The sequence below is a fragment of the Tachysurus vachellii genome, chromosome 20 (genome assembly GCF_030014155.1).
Source record: "Tachysurus vachellii isolate PV-2020 chromosome 20, HZAU_Pvac_v1, whole genome shotgun sequence".
Classification (NCBI taxonomy): domain Eukaryota; kingdom Metazoa; phylum Chordata; class Actinopteri; order Siluriformes; family Bagridae; genus Tachysurus; species Tachysurus vachellii.
In genome coordinates, this window is record NC_083479.1 from 3,589,519 (window position 1) to 3,613,013 (window position 23,495).

Below are 23,495 nucleotides of genomic sequence, written 5' to 3' on the forward strand. Positions count from 1 at the left end.
TTGTCTTGTTTGCATTTGACTTTTTTATTTATTTTTAATAGCTGCCTGACAAGACATGGAGTCAAATAGTGTTTATATATCTATATCTCTCTCTCCCTCTACACATATATATATATATATATATATATATATATATATATATATATATATAAAAATAAATTAGGGGTGGCACGGTTCACAAAACCCACAGTTCGGTTCGTATCACGGTTTTAGGGTCACGGTTTTTCGGTTCTGTACGGTTCTTGTTGCTATTTTTTCTTTTAATCTTTGACACTCCAGAAATTTCCTTCAGCATTTCATATATAGCTTATTAGCTTAATTATCCACAATTTAGGATACAGTATTAACATTTTTGTAATGTAATCATGCACTAACTGAATTTGACTTGACTTTAAGCACATTATTGGGACCATCTGAGTAAAAGCTAGGTGAGATTTTGATACAGCAAGAGAGAAGACATTGATGACATGCTTTTCATTTATTTGGCAAAAAAAGGAGAATGTATTGTTATCTCTACAGGAACTTGTGCCTTTTTAGCACACAAAGACTGAAATGAACTTGCATTTATCAAACTGCCAACTTCAGTGTAGCTCTTACAAAAAAAAATAAAAGAAAAAGAGAGGAACTCTTACAAGCTCTGTCTTTTAAACAAGTCAAAATATTTTAAACATAAATATATAATATAATGTAATAACATAATATAATGAGGCTATAACAATAGCAAAGGCCATAATCATAAAGTCAAGCATAAGTTTAACCATCAGAGCCCTGAGCTCCAGAACGACCAGACATAGGAACAGTTTCTTCCCTCAAGCAATACATCTGATGAACAATTAACACCATGGAACACACAACACCTAATATTTGTACTATCCATCCATCCATCCATCCATCTTCTACCGCTTATCCGGGGCTGGGTCGCAGGGGCAGCAGTCTAAGCAGAGAAGCCCAGACTTCCCTCTCCCCAGACACTTCCTCCAGCTCTACCGGGGGAATACCGAGGCGTTCCCAGGCCAGCTGAGAGACATAGTCCCTCCAGCGTGTCCTAGGTCGTCCCTGGGACCTCCTCCCGGTTGGACATGCCCGGAACACCTCCCCAGGGAGGCATCCAGGAGGCATCCGGAACAGATGCTCGAGCCACCTCAGCTGACTTCTCTCGATGTGGAGGAGCAGCAGCTCTACTCTGAGCTCCTCCCGAGTGACCGAGCTCCTCACCCTATCTCCTCATCTCTAAGGGAGCACCCAGCCACCCTGCAGAGGAAACTCATTTCGGCTGCCTGTATCCAGGATCTTGTCCTTTCGGTCATGACCCAAAGCTCATGACCATAGGTGAGGGTAGGAACGTAGATCGACTGGTAAATAGAGAGCTTCGCCTTGCAGCTCAGCTCTTTCTTCACCACAACAGACCGGTATATCAACCGCATCACTGCAGAAGATACACCAATCCGCCTGTTGATCTCCCGCTCCATCCTTCCGTCACTCGTGAACAAGACCCCAAGATACTTAAACTCCTCCACTTGAGGCAGGAGCTCTCCACCAACCTGAAGGGGGCAAACCACCCTTTTCCGGCTGAGAAAAATATTTGTACTATGTATACCTCAATTGCACATTTCATACTTGCACATTTGTACATACATACATACATATTGTCTAAATGTTTACTGTTTACTTCAACTGCACATTTCACAATTGCACATGTGTACATACAAATTGTATATATTGTATACTCCAATTGCACATTTCTCACACTTGCAAATTTGTACATACAAATTGACTATATTTGTATATGTATATTTCAACTGGACATTTCAAACTGTAAATGTTTACACTGTAAATGTTTACACTGTAAATGTGTACATACAATTCCGTCTATACTGTATATGTCATTCTGTTACACTGTGGAGCTTCTGGCACTAAAACAAAATCCTCGCATGTGAAAACATGCCTGGCAATAAAGCTGATTCTGATTCTGATTCTGATTCTGATCTTAACATAAAAACAGTATAAACAATGCTTCTATTCCCTGAGAGTGAGGATACATTTCTTTCACTTGAAATTAAAGTGCAGTATTTGGAAACTAGAGATTAAAGTGCCACTGTATATATTTAAATATTAAAAACAAAAATGCTACACTCCTCTGTTCACTTAATTTTTATATTCTGCAAGAATATCAGTTTGTCCACATTTTCTGCCAAGAGGCGAGACCTACTTGCAGTGACTGTGTCCCCAGCCGTTGAGAAAACACGTTCACTTGGCACAAATGAACCTTGGACAGCGAGGTTACGTTGGGCTAACTTAACAATGTGAGGATACTTATGCTCATTGCTCTTCCACCATGTGAGTGGGTCAGCCTGTGGCCTTGTATGAGGTGACCTCTTCATGAATGATGTCTGACTAAGGCTTTGTTCTTCCTCTGTTTTAAAAAAATCTGCAAATACTATTGCCATGGAAGATTTTTTTTCTGGGGAGGAGAGGTCTCTGATGGCCCTGGCTCCGCTCCAGAGGATGAACTGGCCACTTGGGCTTCACTGCTTTGACCCTGATGAGTATATGACAAAATAGACATTTTGGAAATGTCTGTTAATAACAACAAATATGGCAGCAAAAAGTTATTCTCTACTGGGGAGTGGGGAATAGAAAAATTTTACAAAGGCACAAATACATTAAATATGCTTGGCTTAGTCCAAAAAATTTAATGAAAAAATAAACCAGCAATTATCATTAGGATAAAAAAAATAAAAAATTATAATATATTAAATAAATGAAATTTAAGTTAGATACAAAACGCAAACACAATACCTGCTTTTCAATGTCCACAATGTCCGTGGTTAGATCATCGTAAATTTTCTGAACACGGGCTTCTTTCAGATAAAGCAGGGACTTGAATCTTGGATCAAGTGCTGTGGCACTGTGCAGATAATCCTGAACACCAGGGTCATTGTATCTGCCTTTAAGGTCTTTAGTGATGGCTGCCTTAGCTTCTTTGATGGTGGTACTGTCCTCTGCACTTGATGTCATGGATTTCAGTATCATCTTCTGCAGTGGGATAATCATTGAAACTGTGGGGGATGTTTCTGTGCTCATGAGGGTGATTACATTCTTCAGAGATTTGAGAATATTAATGACACCCTCTGCCAGTTTTGTCTCACTTTCAGTTAACAATGCAATGTCCTTGACTTTCTTCTTCATATCCTTGTCCATTACGGCAGAGTAAATGGCAGCCTGTTGCTCCACATAACGTTCTAACATGTCGTATGTGGAGTTCCAACGAGTTGTTACGTCGTGAATTAGTTTGTGAACAGGCAATTCCAGCATATCCTGCTTGGTTTTCAGGGCATGGGCAGCTGTTGTGCTTTGGTGAAAGAAGCTAACCACCTTCCTAACCTTCCCCAAGAGTCGGGATACTTGGTTTAGTGAGATTGCACTCTTGGCTGCAAGGTTAACTGTGTGCGCGAAACACCCGATCTGTGGCCCAAGTCCTGCTGCTAAATCCATAGCATTCACTATATTTTTAGCATTATCTGTAGTAACAGGAATTATGCTATTTACCCTCTCCAGTTTCCATTCCACCACCGCGTCTGTCAGCATTTCAGAGAGATGCTCACTGGTATGACTTTCATAAATGGGGCGTGTTTGCAAAACGCAGCTTATTTCCCACTCCAAAGTAATATAGTGAGCGGACACCGTGAGGAAACTTTCAGTGGCCCTGGAGGTCCATCCATCTGTACTTCGGTTATACTATACTTCCATACATCAACTTCGGTTTCCTCTCTCAGTCCAAATACGTGTGTGTGTGTGATTGTGTGTGTATGTGTATGTGTGTGTTTAGTGCCTTGGTAGATAGACAGATAATTACTGAAAATTAATAAATGTTTTAATAAATTATACAAAGCAATATATAAATTAGACGTAGGTCTTTATGACACATTATTTAGATGAGATTATTTACTAGTGTGAGTTTATTTACTACATGTACAGAGCAAAAATGACACCAATTACATGTTGTCTGAGGAAACATTTATTAATAACGGTCCATTCTGCTTTAAATATTTGTCCCGGAACCGGAAACAGTGAAACACTTTATTTCTAAGAGCCCAGCAGCACGCGAGCTTGGCGGGACAGAGTTTCAGTTCTACCTGGTTTATAAGACTGTAAGTTACCAAGAAGGAAAAATGTTCACGTAAAGACCTGCGAATTCTGTAGATACGTGTTCTGTGGGATTGGTTTGTTTCTTTTATTGTTTTTCTAAATATACAGTGTGGCTGTGTTCCCTGTTTGAATCAGTTAGCCGCGTAGCTAACTACAAGCAGTTAGCCGCGGAGCTAACTACAAGCAGTTAGCCGCGGAGCTAACTACAAGCAGTTAGCCGCGGAGCTAACTACAAGCAGTTAGCCGCGGAGCTAACTACAAGCAGTTAGCCGCGGAGCTAACTACAAGCAGTTAGCCGCGGAGCTAACTACAAGCAGTTAGCCGCGGAGCTAACTACAAGCAGTTAGCCGCGGAGCTAACTACAAGCAGTTAGCCGCGGAGCTAACTACAAGCAGTTAGCCGCGGAGCTAACTACAAGCAGTTAGCCGCGGAGCTAACTACAAGCAGTTAGCCGCGGAGCTAACTACAAGCAGTTAGCCGCGGAGCTAACTACAAGCAGTTAGCCGCGGAGCTAACTACAAGCAGTTAGCCGCGGAGCTAACTACAAGCAGTTAGCCGCGGAGCTAACTACAAGCAGTTAGCCGCGGAGCTAACTCGAATCAGGTTTATTGGCCAAGTGTGTTGATGTTGACACACACAAGGAATTTGGTTCCAGCTGTTTGTGACTCTCAAAAGTACAGACATAAATAACATTATAATATACAAACTATACAAGACAATGCAGACGATGAGATACAATATAGACAGAATGAGTATTAAAAATGAATATAGAATATGAAAGATCAGTTATGTACCTAAAGTGTGGGAGTTCAAATAACAGTCTTGTGCAATATATACAGATGATGTGATGACTGACAGTTCTGATAATGCAGTACTTATAGATATGAAGCAGTGAATATAATTATGGTGAGTTGTTGATCAGGGTGATTTGTCTGGGGAAAGAAACTGTTCAACAGTTTTAGTAAGCAAAGCTCTGTAGCGCCTGCCAGAAGGGAGGAGCTGAAAGAGGTTGTGTCCAGGGTGTGAAGGGTCAGTGGTGATTTTTCCTGCCCGGTTTCTGGTTCTTGTGTCGTACAAGTCCTGGGGAGTGGGTAGGGGAGCACCAATTATTTTTTTCTGCTCTTTTAACTGTGCGTTGCAGTCTCGTTCTGTCCTGTTTTGTTGCTGCACCAAACCAGATGGTGATGGACGGCGTAGAAAGTACATCCACTGCTGGGCCTTTTTGATGATTTAGTTTATGTTGCACTCCCATTTTATTAACTACAAACAGTTAGCCGCGGAGCTAACTGATCATTAGCATAATAGCTTCAGTTACTTTGGGTAAACAATTTTACCTCACGCGGTTATCGGTTATTGTTGTTTAGTTAAACTTGTAAGGTGCTTCCACAGGTTGTTAGTTCATGTCTGCTTCAATTTTAGTGTTTCTAAATGTTCATAGACATTTCTACATGTAAATACAACTTGTCCAGATGTTTGGTCTGGAGGACGGAGTTAAAGCTTCTATGCTAATACAAAACTATTAAAATGAAGCCCGTTAGTCAGCTGAATAACAAAGTCACTGAGTGTAAAGTGATTAACAGAAGTGTTAAGTACATGGTGCCACGTTATAGTATTCACACACAATCTTTGTTTTTGAAAAGATGTACTAGAAATGACAAAATTGGAAGATTAAAGTTATAAAAATTGATAACACTTCACCAGCCAAACAGCATGGCATTCATCTTATCTATTTGTTTTATTCTGTTTTACCAGAGTACAGAGGCCATTATTCTCTGGTTACATACACAACAAAAATAGAATACATATTAACAAAAAATTGACTTAAACCACGATTTATTTGAACTGCTGAATTTTCAACCCAAAAACAAAGATTGTGTGTGAACACTATTATAACGTGGCACCATTTAACATGTGCACCAAGTACAGAGGAAAGCTCTTCTCTGTGTTGCTCTGATTGACAGGAAAGAGAGTAATGGCATCCAGTGGGCAATTTTACTGGCATAGAATCATATTCTGAACTCAAGATCTTTTAATGAGCGCAAAAGTCATTCTGTGGCACTGCTTATGGTTTTGTGACACACTTTTTTCCTCCTTCTTTTCACTGTTGATTTTGTAGGTGAGCTTTGTCTCTTCAAGCTCAGCATGCCTTCCAGCTTGGGCCCCAGTAGTGTGGCAGCTGCGCTGCAAGAGGCTCTGGAAAATTCAGCTCGACTGATTGACCGTCACTTGCAGGAAGACCGCTGTTTTCCTGACCTGTCAGAGTTGCTCAATGTACCTTCACATAGTAAGTCTCCATCTTACATAGTGCACTCTATTCATTACAGTACGTACCCAGGGTATTTATTTATTCATTTATTTTTCTTTTTAACTTTTTTTTTTTTTTTTAGATATGCCCTCTCTGTCTGGTGTGTCTGATATGGATTACCCTCTGCAAGGCCCTGGTCTCATCAGTGTGCCGAATTTACCCGAGCTGAGCGCTGTCCGCCGGGTCCCTCTGCCTCCCGAACTGGTGGAGCAGTTTAGCCGTATCCTCCTGCTTGTGCATTGCCTCATTTTATAATAAAATCTAGTGTTTCAAAATAGCACACACTTTTTGTATGTAAGCTGGTTAATTTGTACATGAATTTCTTCACAAATTGCTTTAACTAACGTGCTTCAGACATGCAGTGCAATTGTATGATGGGAGTTTTTCCTGAGATCAGCAGGGCATGGCTTACCATTGATAATGATATATTTATGTGGAACTATGAGGATGGGTGAGTACTGAACTGTGCAACTAAACTTTAGCAGGAAAGTGTGAGATCGTTTAACGTTCTGATTCTGTGGCTTCACTACTTTAGAGGCGATGTGGCGTATTTTGATGGTCTTAGTGAAACAATCCTTTCAGTCGGGCTGGTCAAACCAAAAACAGGTGAGTAGATGTGAATACACTTGTTATGTAGAATTTAAACCTGCTCCACAGCACTGTGAACGTGACTTTGTTTTTTATATAATGTTTCTGGATGTCTTGTCACTGTCCTGCAGGGATTTTTCAGCCTCACATTCATTTCCTGTTGGTGCTGGCTACACCTGTAGATGTTGTAATACTGGGACTGAGCTTTCCTAAGGCTCAGACAGGTGAGTTTGAGCATGTCTCTATTTCTCTCCTCTTCTTTTATCTGTCACTGTCTCTTTCTCTCCTTCACATATCTTGTCTATCTTTTTGCAACTCTCTGCATAGTATCAGTCTCTGTGTGTGTGTATGTGTGTGTGTGTCTCTGGTATTATGTCTATGAAAATGAAAGTCTATGGTATTATGAAAGTCTATGGTATTATGTTATGGTGTTATGGTGACGCTTGTTTTTGTGTTTCCTCTGTAGGGTTAAATGACAGCATGTCGGGAGCCATGCAGCTGCTGCCTGACCCACTCTACTCCATCCCCACAGACAACACCTACATGCTGGCCATCACATCGACAGACCTAGGACGCATCTTCCTGGCTGGAAAGGATGGATGTCTGTACGAAATTGGTTACCAGGCTGAAGCTGGTTGGTTCAGTCAGCGCTGCAGGAAGATCAACCACTCCAAGAGCAGCCTGTCTTTCCTTATTCCATCTCTGCTGCAGTTCTCCTTCTCCGAAGATGGTATGAATCTAAAGCTTAAGTCTACATGTTAAAGGACAGAGTAATAGTCTGAAAAACCTATTTTGTTAATCTCATTCTCTGTCGTAGATCCAGTTGTCCAGATTGCCATTGACAATTCACGCAACACTCTGTACACAAGATCAGAGAAAGGTGTGCTGCAGGTAAGTAGATTTAATTAATGTCTGTTTGTCAGATTTGTTGTCTGTTTTTTCTTCTATATAGATGTATGACTTTCCAATGTCTTTGCCAGGTTTATGATTTGGGAGGCGATGGCCAGGGAATTTGCAGAGTGGCAGCCATGTCTCAGAACGCTATTGTTTCAGCTGCTGGGAATATCGCCAGGTAAGACCATGCTTTTTGAACACACATTTATTTATTTATTTATTTATTTATTTATTTCAACCTTGTTATATGTGCATCATTCAAACCACTCTGTTATGTCTCTCTTTCAGGACAATTGATCGTTCTGTCTTCAAACCCATTGTCCAGATTGCTGTTATTGATCGCTCTGAGTCATCCGATTGCCAGCTCATGGCTGTAACACATGCTGGTAAGTTATATTGATGGATTTTTGTTGTAAGTATTACAGCGTCTGTGTACTCTGTTGTAACTGTGGTGGTTTTATGCACTGCGCAGGTGTACGTCTGTATTTCAGCACCTCTCCGTTTGCTCCACCTAACACCAAGCAGGGCGTTTCCCGAGCCAGCCTTCTGGCTCTGGTTCACGTTCGGCTACCTCCAGGATTCTCCGCCTCCTCTACCCTGCAAAAACCCGCCAAAGTACACAAGGCTCTTTACAACAAAGGTAAACCATGAAACATGCAGTCAGACACTGATATTTCAACCTCTGTGTTTACTGTTGGCAATGTAAATGCTATGTATTTTATTGTAGTATGTTTTCGATCCCTTTCTTCACACGCATAAATCTTTTTTCTCGTGTTAGGTGTTCTGTTGATGGCCGCTTCAGAGACGGAGGACAGCGATATTCTATGGTGTATAAACCATGACTCCTTCCCCTTTAAGAAGCCTCTCATGGAGGCTCAGGTTGGAGCCTCTCTAATATTCTCAATTATTTCCTCCTCATAATCACTAAATGTAGTCAGATGTCTTTCATGATAATGTTGTTTGGCATTTTTTTCTGCATGTGCATCTTATTTATTGTTGTTTTTTTTTTTAAATAAATCTTTCTATCAGATGACCTTAAATGTTGATGGTCATTCATGGGCACTGTGTGCGATAGAAGAGATGAAAGTGCCTAAAATCATCACTCCATTAAATAAGGACCTCATTCCACTCACCGATTCTCCAGTGGTGGTTCAACAACACAATGTCCCACCTCAGAAGTTTATCCTCCTCTCTGCCCAAGTAAACACCTTGTTCCCCAGATATACACATCTCTTGGTCTTCTATGCATTTTAATGAGTTGTTAAACTTCTTTTTACTCGTGTTGATTCTCCTCAGGGAAGTCATATTTTTCACAAGCTGAGACCGGTGGATCAGTTGCGCCATCTGCTGGTGAGCAGCAATGGTGGGGAGAGCGATGAAATTGAGCGATTCTTCAAGCTTCATCGGGTATGAATATCAGTTTGCATTTACACTAATACAATTAAGCGTACGTAGATTTAGATTTGCTTAACTTTTTTGTGCTGGTTCTGTAGGAGGAACAAGCCTGTGCCACTGCTCTGATCCTGGCCTGTTCCACTGCTGCCTGTGACAGAGAAATTTCTGTGTGGGCCACTCGAGCTTTCTTCAGGTCTACTCTTCACTGAAGATGCAAAGTTCTTTAAACTTTGTCCTTCTTTCCGATTAAGTGATTTTAAAGTACCTGTTTTTTTTTTGTTTGTTTGTTTTTTTGTTTTTTTGTACAGATATGGAGGAGAGGCTCAAATGCGGTTCCCATCTGCCATGACTGCACCGAGCAATGTTGGATCTCTCCTGGGCTCACCTGTGCCAGGTAATTAGGGAGAAACTATTCACAAATTCATTGTTCACTTGAATTAACTTACTAATAATTGTTTGGTATAGATTTATGGAGATTGTAGATTTCTTAGCAATCTATTTCTAACCAGTAACATTTTATTGTTGTAATTGTAGGATCTCCAATGCCAATTGGTAGTCCTTATCCTAATCCAAGTTTTCTAGCAACACCAGCTCCAGGTACCTGCTTCCCTCTCTGTGCCCCTTTAATGCATTCCTGTCACATTGTGTTAGAACGCTGCTTCTTTATGAAAGGAGAATATCTTTATAAACTAGGGCTATACAAGAAACTCTTGTCATTTCAACTATCAGGCTTTTATAACACTGACCAACCTCTTGAAATTCAAAGAAATGTTTCATAATAAATATATAGATTTACACTATATATAGATATTTAATGGCATTCTGTAAAACCTATAATTGACACATTGTCCAAACCTTTTAGTTTCTTCATAGTTTCTAGCTGCCTCTCCAACACCTTGGCTGTGATGCAACTGTTCAAATCTGCATGTGCTTCTGTGTTACAGGAATGATGCCTCCTAGTGTGTCAACTCCCTTCATCCCTTCTAATCCCATGAGTCCAGGCAGCGCTGCCATGCCCACCATGTCCTCTGGTCCTGAGGTCCTTTTCTCTGGGAAACACAATGGCATTGTTATCTACTTCTCCCGCATTATTGGGTAAAGAGTTAATAGCCATGCTTACAGCAGTATTGACTTGAAGCATACACTTTGATTTGCTTATTTAATGCAAATTTTTTGGAATAATGACAGTAACATCTGGGACGGGAGTCTGGTACTGGACCTGTTGATCAGTAAAGGAAACCAAACGATGACCGTTGTAAGTACACTTGCATTACATCAATGATATTGTTTTACTAAACTATTTTTTTTTTAACTTGTGTGTGTGTGTGTGCGCATCTAACATTAGGGTCCTGTAGCTCTTCCACATTTTTTTTTTTTCTTCCCCAAATCAGATTTCACTTGTGACTAAAATACATCTGACATTATTGAAACCTAAGAGTTTACATAATTATCATTTCTTAAATCTTAGTGGTTTATTTTGGCTACATTAATGACCTATACTCGCTAAATTACTGACTGTCACAGGTGGAGAGCACGGCAAGTTCTTCTGACCTGGAGGCAGTTCTGATGGAGCTTCAAGGCCTGAAGGAATTCATTGACAAGAACTCGCAGTTTAGTCCCACGTCCTTGGGGGCACCAGGGTAGGAGCATGTGTATACGAGTTTCTTCACATTTTGCTGGATTATGGATCAGGTTACAGAGATGCTGACTCTTCTTCTATCACAGTTTCAGCTCTCCTGCCAACCTGCAGCAAAGGCTGCTGGGATTCATGCGTCCAGACAGCACCAGCTCACAGCAAGTCCAGCAAGAGCTCCAGAGGAAATACCATAGTGCGTGTTTATTTATTTATTTATTTTAACTGGAGGAAGAAAACAAACAAATGACCATAATGCTTTGCTTCTGTTGTTCCACAGCTGAAGCCCAGGTCTATGAGAAGATGTCTCTACAGGGAGTTCAGCAACTGGTTCATTGCTCCTTTCAGACCCTGGCTCTCTGGAAGCTCCTCTGTGACCACCAGTTCAGTGTCATCATCTCTGAGCTACCCAAGGTCTCCACCCAACACAATCTTTCCTTATAGTTTCTTTCTCTCTTCTTCTAAAGAACAGTTTCTGCTTTTTACCTTTGATGCCTTTTTATGTGAGCCAGGTGGCCAATGATAAGGGGAAAATTTACAGCTCAGTTCAATACCACAGTTTCTGTTTCTGTGCAATAGAGAATAACTGTCAACCTTGGTCCTTTCTCATTACCCTTTTCTTTACCTTTCACACAACAGGATTTCCAGGAGCAGCTGAAGGCCATCAGCTTTAAGGACCTGGTAATCCGTGGTCGTGAACTGACCGGTGCTCTCATCACCGCCCTCATCAATGTGTACATCAAAGACAGTGCTTCTGTGGACGCCATTAGTTCCCTCCTACGAGATATTTGTCCTCTTCTGTACAGCAGTGATGACAGTGTCTGCTCTAAGGTAACCTTTCTCTTGTTTTGTCCCTGGTTAAAAGGGACAGCATCCTGTAGTTTAAATTCAGCCCTTTATTGCTCTCTTTCCAGGCTAATGAACTGCTTCAGAGCTCAAGGCAGATCCAGAACAAGGCAGAGAAGGAACGTACACTCAAGGACTCACTGCGCTTGTACCAACAGATCAGCAATCACACCGACCTGCCGCTTGTATGCTCACAGTATCGACAAGGTGAACACCCATTTAAAACGTGCATAGTTTTTTTTTTTAACCTGACTAATCTTTACCTTAAACACATTGAGAAGCAAAGGATATAATGTGCATATTGAATTCTCTCCACCACCTCTAGTGCGTTTCTATGAGGGTGTTGTGGAGCTGTGTCTTACAGCTGCTGATAAGAAAGACCCTCAGAAGTTGGGTCTCCATTTCTATAAGAATGCAGAGCCTGAGGAGGATACAGTTGGGCAGCAAGCCTTTCAGGGAAGGTGTGTAAACATGTTTGTTTCATTATACCAGGAATGCATGTATTATTTTAGTAAGATTTTGCCATTTTAACACTAGCTTAATGTTTCCCATTCCAGACTGGCAAGTTATAAATGCATCACAGACACCATGCAGGAGCTGGTAAACCATAGCAAAGCAGCTCCTCAATCGCCCAGTGTGCCTAAGCAGCCTGGGCCTCCAGTTATGACCTCTGACCCCAACATGCTCAGCAATGAGGATGCTGCTGCCCATGTGAGTAGTTGTTGTTTTTTGTTGTTGTTTATTATATTTTGATATCTTCAGATATGTTTGGATTAAGATAAATGTTAACCATTTAGCTTTTCTTTTTTCCCCCCAGTTTGAGCAAATGCTTGGCCTAGCTCAGAGGTCACAAGACGAGCTGTTCCACATTGCACTGTACAACTGGCTGATCCAGGCCGACCTCACAGACAAACTCCTGGAGGTAGGCCACATATTATGCATCGCATGCTTTCTGAAAAGTGAAATGTAAATCTTGAATCGTGAGCTGTGTTTCTTATGCAGGCAGCATTTGGTGTTTTTTGCATATCTACTTGAAGTAAAATCAGATGCTGACTTTTTGTTTGTATGTCACCACTGGGCATTTTATCACGCCTTCAGTAAAATGTATACCTAAGAAATAACCAGCAAATCAAGTGATGGCACGTGCTAACTAAGCATGGCCCACAAATTTACATAAAAAATTTGTAAACCCATTGCTGTGGAGTGTGCATTTTGTAAGGCGTGTTGTGTAATTTGTAAGCCATTTTATGTGGTATGTGACATTTGTAAGTCTTTTGTTGTCAATTGAACTGTTGAACTCCTTCGAAAGAAATAATTGGACGCATTTGGGAATATTTCAGTCGTAATCTTGGTATACTGGAACTTCACTAAAGCTATTATACGTGAGCCAACTAGAGGTTCTATTTTACAGACTTTGCTACATAAAAAATAAAATCTCACTCTTGAATTTAAAAATTATATATTATGTTTTTTTTTCTGTTTGTGCTTCAGTTTCAAAAAAGCAGTTGTGAGGGTTCATTTACGAGTTGTGTAAACGAATTTAATGTACATGTGAAAGTCAGTCTCCGTTTGTGTTTTAAAATAGTGTGGCAAAACTATTACATTCCTTAATTTGTGAAATTTCTGTTGCCCTGATTTCAATATCGAGCAAGTCATTTTGATTGTAATTGTACTCTATATTAAAAGCCTTATATTTTTGTGTAGGTCAACTCTCAGTATCTTGAGGATCATTTAATGCACATGATCAAGCAGGACCAGAGCAAAGTGCGCAGCATGGACCTCCTGTGGCGGTATTATGAGAAAAATCGCAGCTTTGGCAAAGCGGCTCACGTCCTGGCCAGGCTGGCTGATATGCACAGGTGCGTTATGATGCGCTTCTCAAACCAGTGTCCTGTTCATGAGTGCACTTTATTATTGTCTGAGTTTAAATGATGTATGTCTACAGCACTGAGATCTCGCTACAGCAGAGACTGGAGTACATCTCTCGGGCCATCCTTTCAGCCAAGAGTTCATCCTGTATCTCCTCGATGGGAGCCGATGGAGAGTTCCTGCATGAGCTGGAAGAGAAGATGGAGGTATGCAAAATCAGTCCATCAGAAAGGTTTTACAGGACAGTATGTTGTAGTAGTGGAAACATGAGCCTTAATATTATTAAACTTTAAAAAGGAACTTTTTCCCTCCAGGTTGTGCGGATTCAGGTGCAGATCCAGGAGACGTTGAGAAGACAATACTCTCAGCACCTTTCTGTAAAGGATGCGATATCTCGGCTAGACTCGGAGTTAATGGATATTACTAAGGTAATTATCGCAGAAATCGCTGAATTACACGAACCCGTTCAGTCATATCAAATTTGCTTACTCGCCTTTCTTCTGTTCTAGCTTTATGGAGAGTTTGCAGATCATTTCCGGTTGTCTGAGTGCAAGTTGGCCATCATTCACTGTGCTGGACACTCGGACCCTATCCTAGTTCAATCTCTGTGGCAAGAGATACTAGAAAAAGGTGGGTGTTTATCTTTCTAAATAACTGTATAATTCTCAGGTATGGGTAGCTTGTTTGCTTGCTAGTTGAAGTCAGATTACCTTCAAGTATGTTTCTTTTTCACGGCAGAGCTGAACGACAGTGCGGCTATGAGTCCGGCAGACCGCATGCAAGCGTTGAATCTAAAGCTGATCTCCCTGGGGAAGCTGTATGCAGGGACTCCACGATATTTTCCACTGGGTATCATTTTTATTTTCTGTCAACACTGTCTCTCTGAGGTCTACCTTTCTGAAGTCAACACTTGTTAACTATAATTGTTTAATTATTTCCCTTGGTGCTCTGTTTGTCTGAGTCAGGAGGCATACATTCAGTTTCTGTTCCCTCTGGATTTTGTTGCCTTTTTATTTGAACTATAATTCGATCTGATGAAAAACCCGTTAGCTTTTTTACTCCTCAAATGTCAGTTTCAAAATATGTCTTCAATCTTTAAGACCACCTTTTTATTTATTTATTTACTTTATTTCAGACTTTCTGGTCAAGTTTCTAGAGCAGGAAGTTTGTAAGCTGAACTGGGATGTGGGCTTTGTCACCTTCACAATGCAAGAAATTGGTGTCCAGCTTCCACGTCTGCTAGAAGTATACGATCAGCTCTTCAAAGCTCGGGTATGAGGCACTCGTTCAGACAGAAAAACGGTGTTCATTTCTGCATTAAATTCTTTTGAAATGATTTGATAGACAGGCCACTCTTCTCTTTTGTATTTAGATTTTAGTGATCACCAAATTTAATTTTTTTTACTGTGTGCCTTTTAAAACAGTATTACAATAATACTTTTTATTTCCTTTATTTTATTTCTAATCTATAAATGCTTAAATCACAATTGGTGTAAATCACTGATCCTTCAGATACAGACTGACCAACAATAAATAAACAAACAAAAAAATAAAATATTGTGCTACATTATGTAATATGTATGTACATAAAAAAATATATGCATGATTATTGATGTAGTGACCATTAAGTTAAAAAGGGGAAGAAAAAAAAAACTCCTCGAATGATTTTGCCTGGCTTTTTTCCCCCTCCAGGACCCGTGTTGGCAGCGTCTGAGAAAGCCTCTGCACCTAGTGGAGTGCATCCACGTGCTCCTGTCCGGTTACGTAGATGACCGTAGTCGAGTGCCCACTTACGACAGGTGAGATCCGGTTATCAGCACCACATGCTCGCTGGATTTTGAGCCATCCAGTGTTTGATATGAAATTTCTTTTCTCGTTTCTCAGACGGAGGTTTACCACCGTGTGCTTGGACAACATCTGTGGCTATCTTGTGGAGCTTCAGTCACTGAGCCCAAGTGCCGCTCTGGAGGAAATCATACGCAACTTTAAATCTCTACAGGCCAAACTGGAGAAACTTCACTGAGGCCAGTTAGGGGGTGTCTTACATTACATCAGATATATGCACAAACTTTCCTCACTGCTGAGTTTGAGGGTAGCACTAATGACATGAGAACACAGTCACATGGAAGAAAAACAAAAGTCACATGGGGGGGAAAAAAAAAAATGCTGAGGCAATAAAAGTTTCCACTCATATCATTGCATATACAACCTGAAATGTTGAAACACTCAGCTCTACACCGTTACCTCTTAAAATGCCTACTTTCAGCATACACATGATCGTCTATTTTCTATTTGGTGCTGTGTTTACTTGAGAGGTCCTTGCTGACAGGCTTCACAACTCTGATGGTCATGTTTATTATAAGGTTTGGACAAATCTATTTGTAAAAAAATAATTGTATGTAATATTTCTCCAGAATTTGAAGACCACTAAAAGAAAAACAACAAAAAATACAAATTTTGTTGCTAAAAAAAATCAGGTTTTGCTCCTTACTTTTATGATAGGTGGTGATTAACGTACATTAGAGTACATCTGATCAGCAGCCAGATCCAGATCATCACATGACCCAGGTGATTGCGTATACACTATTCAGTGTGTATATATATATATTTTGTTTTGTATTAGCATATGGTCAGCTTGTTTAGTTTGTGTGAAATGTAGAAGGTAGGCATTGCATCCTTTTTTTGGAGAGATACCTTTTTTAAAAACTGCGTTTTTACATAAAAATTTGAATGGGGGAAAATCTGCAATGTACATTGTTAAAATGAGAATTAAAATTGTCTCAAACTTGGTTGCACAATTTTTTTTTTTTTTTAAATAAAGGAATACAGTAATTTGTACTATTATTCTGTAGTTCCTGATGGGCCAGGTTTGTTTCCCTGCTCCTTTGGTGACAATAATTGCTCATAACAATGCATAATTAGGCCCTGGGGATAGTTTCTAATTCTGTAAGTAACATCAAGATGTAAGGAAAAACACGCCACTCATTTTTATATTAAAAATGATAGTAAACATGTTGCTAATAAAACAATTACTTGTTTAAGCACAAACATGAAAGTAGACAAGAAAAGTCTGTTTCAAGATTAAATAGTTTTAGATCAGCACTTAAGGCGAGTTAGAGGATGCACTCCGGTTAGTAGCTTAACGCTTCACTTGTCCTTTCTCCTCTTCTGTTGTGTCTGGGAGTACAAAGCATACTGATATGCTATTTTCAGACTGCTGCTCAGCCTCTGGAGGAGCAGTTCAACTTCTTCATGCCATGCAAGTACATATAAGGTATTAAACATGTATAAGTTCCTCCTATATAGCTGATTATTTCTGCTACTATAGTGGAGTCGTAAATGGTGATGGTTATGCTGAGCATTAGGTGAATTAGCCAGCAGATGAGGAAAATGGTGGCCACAGTCACCACGCTCTTGGCAGCCCTAACCTGATTACTTGCAGAGGAGCTGGATTTGTCTTTAGAATTTTGGACCCCTTGTCGTTGGTCTTGGACGTTATTTACAGCATTTGATGTTCTGTCTTTGGAGTTGGGTTCTGGAGGCTTCATCTCGTCATTTCCTTTTCTACTGAACACGTTTGTGGAGTTTTTCACCCGTCTCTCATTCTGTACAAGCGTGACTGCAATTTGGATGCTTGCAGAAACAATGCCAATGATCGGAACAAGATTTGCCAGTGTAAGGTACACCATCTCATAGGCTTGCCTGGCGTTTTGGGATGAGGATTGTTCCATGCAGTCACTGAAACTTTGGTTTAAAATGTCTGAAGAGATGAAGAAAAAATGAGGAATACTGAAGACTGGCGAAAGTCCAGCTCCCTGTCAGCAGTGCTGTGATGAGGTGGAGGTTGTCCATCTGCACAGGAGCTCCTCCACGCTTCAGAGAGCCCACAAGTTTCTGATGCCAGTACATAGTGATGAACATGGTGGTCAAGATGCTGCTGGTCTCCGAGAGGTTGGAGCAGAAACTGAACACAGTGCAGTATCTTCCTGTCCAGTGGACTACAAAGTCTATGGTGTCTGGTAGGTCCACCAAGTAATTGGTAATCAAATTGGAAACAGCCAAGTTGACAAATAGGATGTCGTTAGTTCGGAGCTGAGATCTGGATTTCGGTATAGAACGAAAAGCCAGCCAGTTGTTACCAAGGATTCCAAAAAAGCACATGGATGCTCTTATTAAAGGCTTTATCCAGTCGTTTGTATTCATCTTAAAGAGGGACTAGGTTCTTCTAGAAATAAGTGTACTAACGGTTTAAATAAGTTGATGTTTTGGTTTCCTTGTTGTCATGTGCGCTGATTTTAAGCTGTCAGATAATGACGACATCAGGACCTCGCATCTCCTCCCACGATGTCAGGAGCTTCAATTCCACCCCAACTAACCTGAAGGCATTTATTTTTCTGAGCATCTAGGATGGCTCACCTTATTCCACCATCCCTCAACATAAAATAAAGACCATCATCTGGAATTTTCTGGGACAAAGGTGATGGAATGAACATTTTTCAGCTGTCTTCAAACCAAGACACAAGACCCTTAAGGCCTGTTTACAGAGCACTGAAAAAAAAAAGACTTTTTTTTTTTTAAACTGTTTTTGCTGTTAATATAAAAATTCTTAAAATATTTATAAGGATAATACTGTAAATTTTAACAGGACTTACAATATAACAAAAAACTGAAAAGCTCTGACTTCTCCACTCTCTATAGATTTACAAGATTGATTTTATTAATATCATTATCAGAAGAAAAAGACCAGGATTCTGCTTGTAAAGAATATTTATTACAATATTGATTATTGGCTCAGTTTCAGTTCCGAGTGCAAGTCCACCATTTGCACTTATACTATACAATCTATATTGCTACCAGTCATTCATTTTAAACTGCTTGTTTTACAGGTAAATGTGGTGTTTTATACTGGATTTAACATTACATTTGACCCTAATGAACTCTTAGATCAATTTAACCATCTTAGCCCCCTCCATGACATGGCAACACATTGCTGCTGTTTTCTTCACAGGTTCATCAGTTCATAATTCTATACATGACAGCATGATTATTGTTGTGTAAATGACACTCAGCAAGGATTACAGTGCTAATAAACACAGCGAGGAGTTTCACCAAATGAAAACGTTTTTACATTAATAATTGCATATTCATTTAATGTTAGAAATAGATTATAAGCAGACAATAAAATGTGAAAAAAGGATTAGTACAGATATACTTTTTTTCCACTTACAGTCTATTTTCATTCAGTTTTTCAGCTCACGGAGCTACTCCTAGCCTTAGACCCATCAAGTGTCCTTAACATGTCGAGCAGGTCAGCTTTTGCACACCGTACAGATAAATATAAGGGATGGTGCTTATATAGGATGCACCTATAAAGCTCTCTATGTCCTCTATCACACTGGTTGGTGAGATGGAATCGGTTATTCTGACAATGAGGTGAATTGTCCAACAAATTAAGAAAAGAATGGCCACTGCCATCACGCTCTTGGCAGCCCTCACCAAACCTCCTGTTTTAGCTTGTGCCTTGGACTTGGTGACTGTTGATACATTATTTGTGTTGTCTCCACTTTTGTTGTTTGAGGCATTCCCTTCATTTTTGACTTCTTCACCCATATTCTTCATTCTATTTTCATTCTCTATCAGTGTAATCGCAATCTGGCTGCTTGCATAAAGAACAACACAAATTGGAAACACATTTGTGAGTATCGTGTACACTATATTGTAGGCTTGTTCGGCTTCTGCCGATGGCAGCACTTCCTCGCATTCTGGGACAGTCATGTTCCCACTGCTTACACCGGATAACACAAAATGAGGAAGGTTGAAGAAAAATGAGAAGGACCAGGTTGCTGTCAGCAGCATGGCAATGACGTGGAGGTTGTCCATTCGTACAGGAGCTCCTCCGTGCTTCAGAGAGCCCACAAGCTTCTGATGCCAGTAAACAGTGATTATCATGGTGGTCAAGAGGCTGCTGGTCTCTGAGAATTCAGGTAGGAAAAATCGAAATCTGCAAAACAACTCACCCACAGGCATATCTTCGTTTTCGAAAATGTCGAGGGTGTCCACCAGATAATTAGTGATCAGATTGGATACAGCCAAGTTTATAAAGAGAGCTTCGCTAGTTCGAAGCTGAGAAATAGATTTTGGCAGAGAGCTGATGCACAGCCAGTTGTTACCAATGATTCCAGCCAGACACATAATTCCTCTGATAATAGTCTTTATCAAGCTTTCTGTATCCATTTCAAATCCTCAATAAGTTCTCTTTTCTTTCCAGGCACAGCTGTCCGGATGATCGATGCTGTTGTCTAAAGCACAGTTCAGTGAAGTCTGAAATTTATACTGAAATCACCAGACGCCTAATTTCATCACTGTGCCTGTGGTGTACAGATCTCCTCCTACCAGCGGCAAATGCAGGCAAATGTGTGTGTTGCAGCTGGGAAGTGGTAGCTCAGTGGTTAAGGCCTTGGACTGTTCATCGGAAAGTTGTGAGTTTAAATCCCCAGACCACCAAACTGCTGCTGTTAGGCCCCTGAGTAAGGCCCTTAACCCCCAACTGCTCAGATGTATGAATGAGATGTAAGTGTAAGTTGCTCTGGATACAAGTGACTGCCAAATGACAAATTTAATGTAAATTTGTTTCTATTGTCAACAAACAAAAAGTTCCTGAGCAACCAATGTGTCTATATTTTCTATCTATAATAACATGCTTCAGTAAAAGGGTCATGCAGACAGTATACTGACAATAAACTTTTGAAAAATATTTAATGAAATGTTGATGAAATGCATTACTGTGCATGAAATCACTAAACATTACCATTTGACTTGGAAACTAGGTGGTCAAAGATGTTTTAGCGCCGATGTGCCTCCAGGTAATCCTCCAGGTGTGCATAAGATACTTGAGCAAGTATGTGAAGAAGTTTATTTGTGTTTTAGGCTCCAAAGAGGTTGAACATGTTTTTTTTCTGTGATGTTTATGAATCTGTAATGAAATGTTTCTGCCGGTCTCAGGGGACAAACCGAGAGTTCTTGTGGGTTCTTTTCCACGACAGTTTTTCCTCTGGGAGTGTCTGGAAACACACTTTACCACACCCTGCAGCAGTCACTTACAGGTAAGCAAAGTTGTAGTGATTCTTGTGTGTGTCCACCAGGTGTCTGTGACTTTAGCCACATTACAAAATCTAGCTAAAAAGACTTCTTAAAGGAGTGGAGGCTATTTTATTTATATAATAAAAAAGGGCCATATTGCTGCCCATTGTTTTCACAAACTTTTGGCCAACTAGTCTGAAGATGCAATATACAATTATATGTCTCTACACTCATCAATGGAAAAAGATCCCTCACTGACCAGATGATATTTGGATGGTGGTCATTTTTCAGGGCATCACTGACACTGGTATTATACAGTATGTTGGACTGGTATGTTACAACAGTGTTGCTGGATTAGGGGGAAAAACAGTTCATCAAAAGAAATGACTGGCTTAAAGGTATAATTAGAAACAACAAAAATTGAGAATGTTGAATTTTATAGGATAGTTAAGACATAATGGACCACATTTATCAATCTTGTAGTAAGGTCATTACGTCATAACTGCTTTGTTATTCATTTAGATATGTACGTATTTAAAAAAATATATAATTTCATAATTATTATTCATTCATTCATTCATTCATCTTCTACCGCTTATCCGAACTACCTCGGGTCACGGGGAGCCTGTGCCTATCTCAGGCGTCATTGGGCATCAAGGCAGGATACACCCTGGACGGAGTGCCAACCCATCGCAAGGCACACACACACTCATTCACTCACGCAATCACACACTACGGACAATTTTTCCAGAGATGCCAATCAACCTACCATGCATGTCTTTGGACCGGGGGAGGAAACCGGAGTACCCGGAGGAAACCCCCGAGGCACGGGGAGAACATGCAAACTCCACACACACAAGGCGGAGGCGGGAATCGAACCCCGACCCTGGAGGTGTGAGGCGAACGTGCTAACCACTAAGCCACCGTGCCCCCCCCCTAATTACATAATTATTATATTTTTAAAAAATCTGCATTAATTTTCTCTCAAATTCATATATATATATATATATTTGCAAAGTCCCTGGTTACGTTGTTTACAGCAGAAGGATTATAATAATTTATTCCACTTTGTTTAATTGATATTGGTTCAGTTTCCGTTTCAAGCACTGTTTAATTTTACTGATATTGCTTCCAAAATATCTGTAAAGGTTACCTGTCATTGATTTCCAAATATTTTCAATACAATCTTGAAGCAGGTTTGGTCTCATTTCTGTGTTTATTTATCAGTCATTTTTCCCTGAAACTTTTTTTTTAAAGAAAGTGTTTCATATCCGAACTTCTCGGCTCACAGGGAGCCTGTGCCTATCTCAGGCGTCATCGGGCATCGAGGCAGGAATGAATGAAGTGTTTTATAGTCTGTTTGGATTTATACTGAATTTAATATGGAATTTCCCCCTCAAGGCTTAATCATCATTACACCAAATTAACTATCTCAATCCCCTCTATGACGCAAAGGCAAAATGCTGCTGCTTTGTTTACAGATGATTAAGAAAGTATACGTCAGAAAACAAATCCTTTAAGATCATACCATTTTATTCTACAGCAGATTACTTTGGTTATAAATTTGTACCAGACTGATTTAGTTACAGATTATTATCAGACAAACTAACTAAAACAAAAAGGCAATTGATTGATGTGAAAGCATAAAATATTACACTGCAATTAACATCATTTTAAAGCATTAAGATGTTTTCAATCTATTTTTATTTATTTTATCATTGTCAAGTGGAACTCTAGCTCACTGACTTACTACTCGCTCTTCACCCACCGTACGTCCTGCTCTCCTGGAGCAGGTCAGCTTTTGCACACCGTACAGATAAATATATGGGATGATGCATGTATAGGATGCTCCTATAAAGCTCTCTATGTCCTCTGTCACACTGGATGGTGAGATGGAACTAATGATGATGATGGTGAGGTGAATTACCCAGCAAATTAAGAAAATAATGGCCACTGCCACCACGCTCTTGGCAGCCCTTACCAGACTTCGTGTTTTGGCTTGCGACTTGAAAGACTTAACTGTTGCTGCGTTATTAGTGTTTTCTCTACTTTTCTCGGCTGAGGTTGTGTTTCCTTCATTTCTGAATTCTGCCCCCATTTTGTTCATTCGCTTTTCATTCTGCATCAGTGTAAGCGTGATCTGAATACTTGCATAAAGAATCCCAATAAGCGGAAAGACATTCACAAGCGTGACGTATACTACCTTGTAGGCCTGATCGGCTTCTGGAGAAGGCAGCTCTTCCTTGCATTCAGCAGTAGTCACATTCTCGCTGATTTCAGCAACGAAGAATAAACGAGAAATGTTGAAGACAAGCGCAAAACTCCAGCTTCCAGTCAGCATCACACTGATGAAGTGGAGGTTATCCATTTGCACAGGAGCTCCTCCACGCTTCAGAGAGCCCACAAGCTTCTGATGCCAGAACATGGTGATGAACATGGTGCTCAATATGCTGCTGGTCTCCGAGAATTCAGGTAGGAAAAATCGAATGCTGCAAAACACCTTTCCTGCAGGTATGTACTGTTCAGTATGGAAAATGTTCAGGGTGTCCACAAGGTAATTAGTGATCAGATTGGATACAGCCAAGTTTATAAAGAGAACGTCGCTAGGTCGAAGCTGAGAAATAGATTTTGGGAGAGAGCTGATGCACAGCCAGTTGTTACCAATGATTCCAGCCAGACACATAATACCTCTGATTATAGACTTTATCAAGCGTTCTGTATCCATCTCAAATTCTC

General features: G+C 40.3%; 3 protein-coding genes and 1 pseudogene across 4 annotated transcripts; 1 reads left to right on the forward strand and 3 right to left on the reverse strand.

The window, feature by feature from the left end:
• Positions 1–4,062: 4,062 nt before the first annotated feature.
• On the forward strand, positions 4,063–16,468 carry nup155 (nucleoporin 155). Of its 2 annotated transcripts, none has more exons than XM_060895803.1 (35): positions 4,063–4,151; positions 6,266–6,433; positions 6,537–6,674; positions 6,809–6,905; positions 6,990–7,060; positions 7,174–7,266; positions 7,509–7,772; positions 7,860–7,933; positions 8,023–8,114; positions 8,225–8,322; positions 8,409–8,576; positions 8,715–8,815; positions 8,966–9,136; positions 9,233–9,343; positions 9,430–9,524; positions 9,640–9,725; positions 9,866–9,928; positions 10,276–10,426; positions 10,520–10,586; positions 10,856–10,971; positions 11,057–11,160; positions 11,245–11,378; positions 11,604–11,795; positions 11,879–12,017; positions 12,136–12,271; positions 12,368–12,521; positions 12,628–12,732; positions 13,515–13,669; positions 13,756–13,885; positions 13,994–14,107; positions 14,189–14,309; positions 14,418–14,528; positions 14,815–14,951; positions 15,372–15,478; positions 15,564–16,468. In XM_060895803.1, exons 2-35 carry the CDS (start codon positions 6,292–6,294, stop codon positions 15,700–15,702), a joined length of 4,176 nt encoding a protein of 1,391 aa, XP_060751786.1. In that variant the 5' UTR covers positions 4,063–4,151; positions 6,266–6,291; the 3' UTR covers positions 15,703–16,468. The 2 variants fall into 2 exon arrangements, with proteins under 2 accessions (XP_060751786.1, XP_060751787.1); XM_060895804.1 differs by having other exon boundaries at positions 4,147–4,223.
• A 432-nt stretch (positions 16,469–16,900) lies between these two features.
• LOC132863393 (alpha-1B adrenergic receptor-like) lies at positions 16,901–17,882 on the reverse strand (annotated as a pseudogene).
• Positions 17,883–18,971: 1,089 nt separating this feature from the next.
• Positions 18,972–19,913, reverse strand: LOC132863669 (gonadotropin-releasing hormone II receptor-like). Its single transcript, XM_060896613.1, has one exon. It carries the CDS (start codon positions 19,911–19,913, stop codon positions 18,972–18,974), a length of 942 nt encoding a protein of 313 aa, XP_060752596.1.
• A 2,584-nt stretch (positions 19,914–22,497) lies between these two features.
• On the reverse strand, positions 22,498–23,484 carry LOC132863670 (alpha-1A adrenergic receptor-like). Its single transcript, XM_060896614.1, has one exon. The coding sequence runs from the start codon at positions 23,482–23,484 to the stop codon at positions 22,498–22,500; it is 987 nt and encodes a 328-aa protein (XP_060752597.1).
• Positions 23,485–23,495: the final 11 nt, after the last annotated feature.

Coding starts and splice junctions, on each gene's coding strand:
- LOC132863669 (XM_060896613.1), bottom strand. CDS start 19,913: ATGGATACAGAAAGCTTGATAAAGACTATTATCAGAGGAATTATGTGT.
- LOC132863670 (XM_060896614.1), bottom strand. CDS start 23,484: ATGGATACAGAACGCTTGATAAAGTCTATAATCAGAGGTATTATGTGT.
- nup155 (XM_060895803.1), top strand. CDS start 6,292: ATGCCTTCCAGCTTGGGCCCCAGTAGTGTGGCAGCTGCGCTGCAAGAG. Junction 12,522..12,627: donor ATGAGGATGCTGCTGCCCAT/GTGAGTAGTTGT, acceptor TTTTCCCCCCAG/TTTGAGCAAATGCTTGGCCT. Junction 13,670..13,755: donor AGGCTGGCTGATATGCACAG/GTGCGTTATGAT, acceptor GTATGTCTACAG/CACTGAGATCTCGCTACAGC.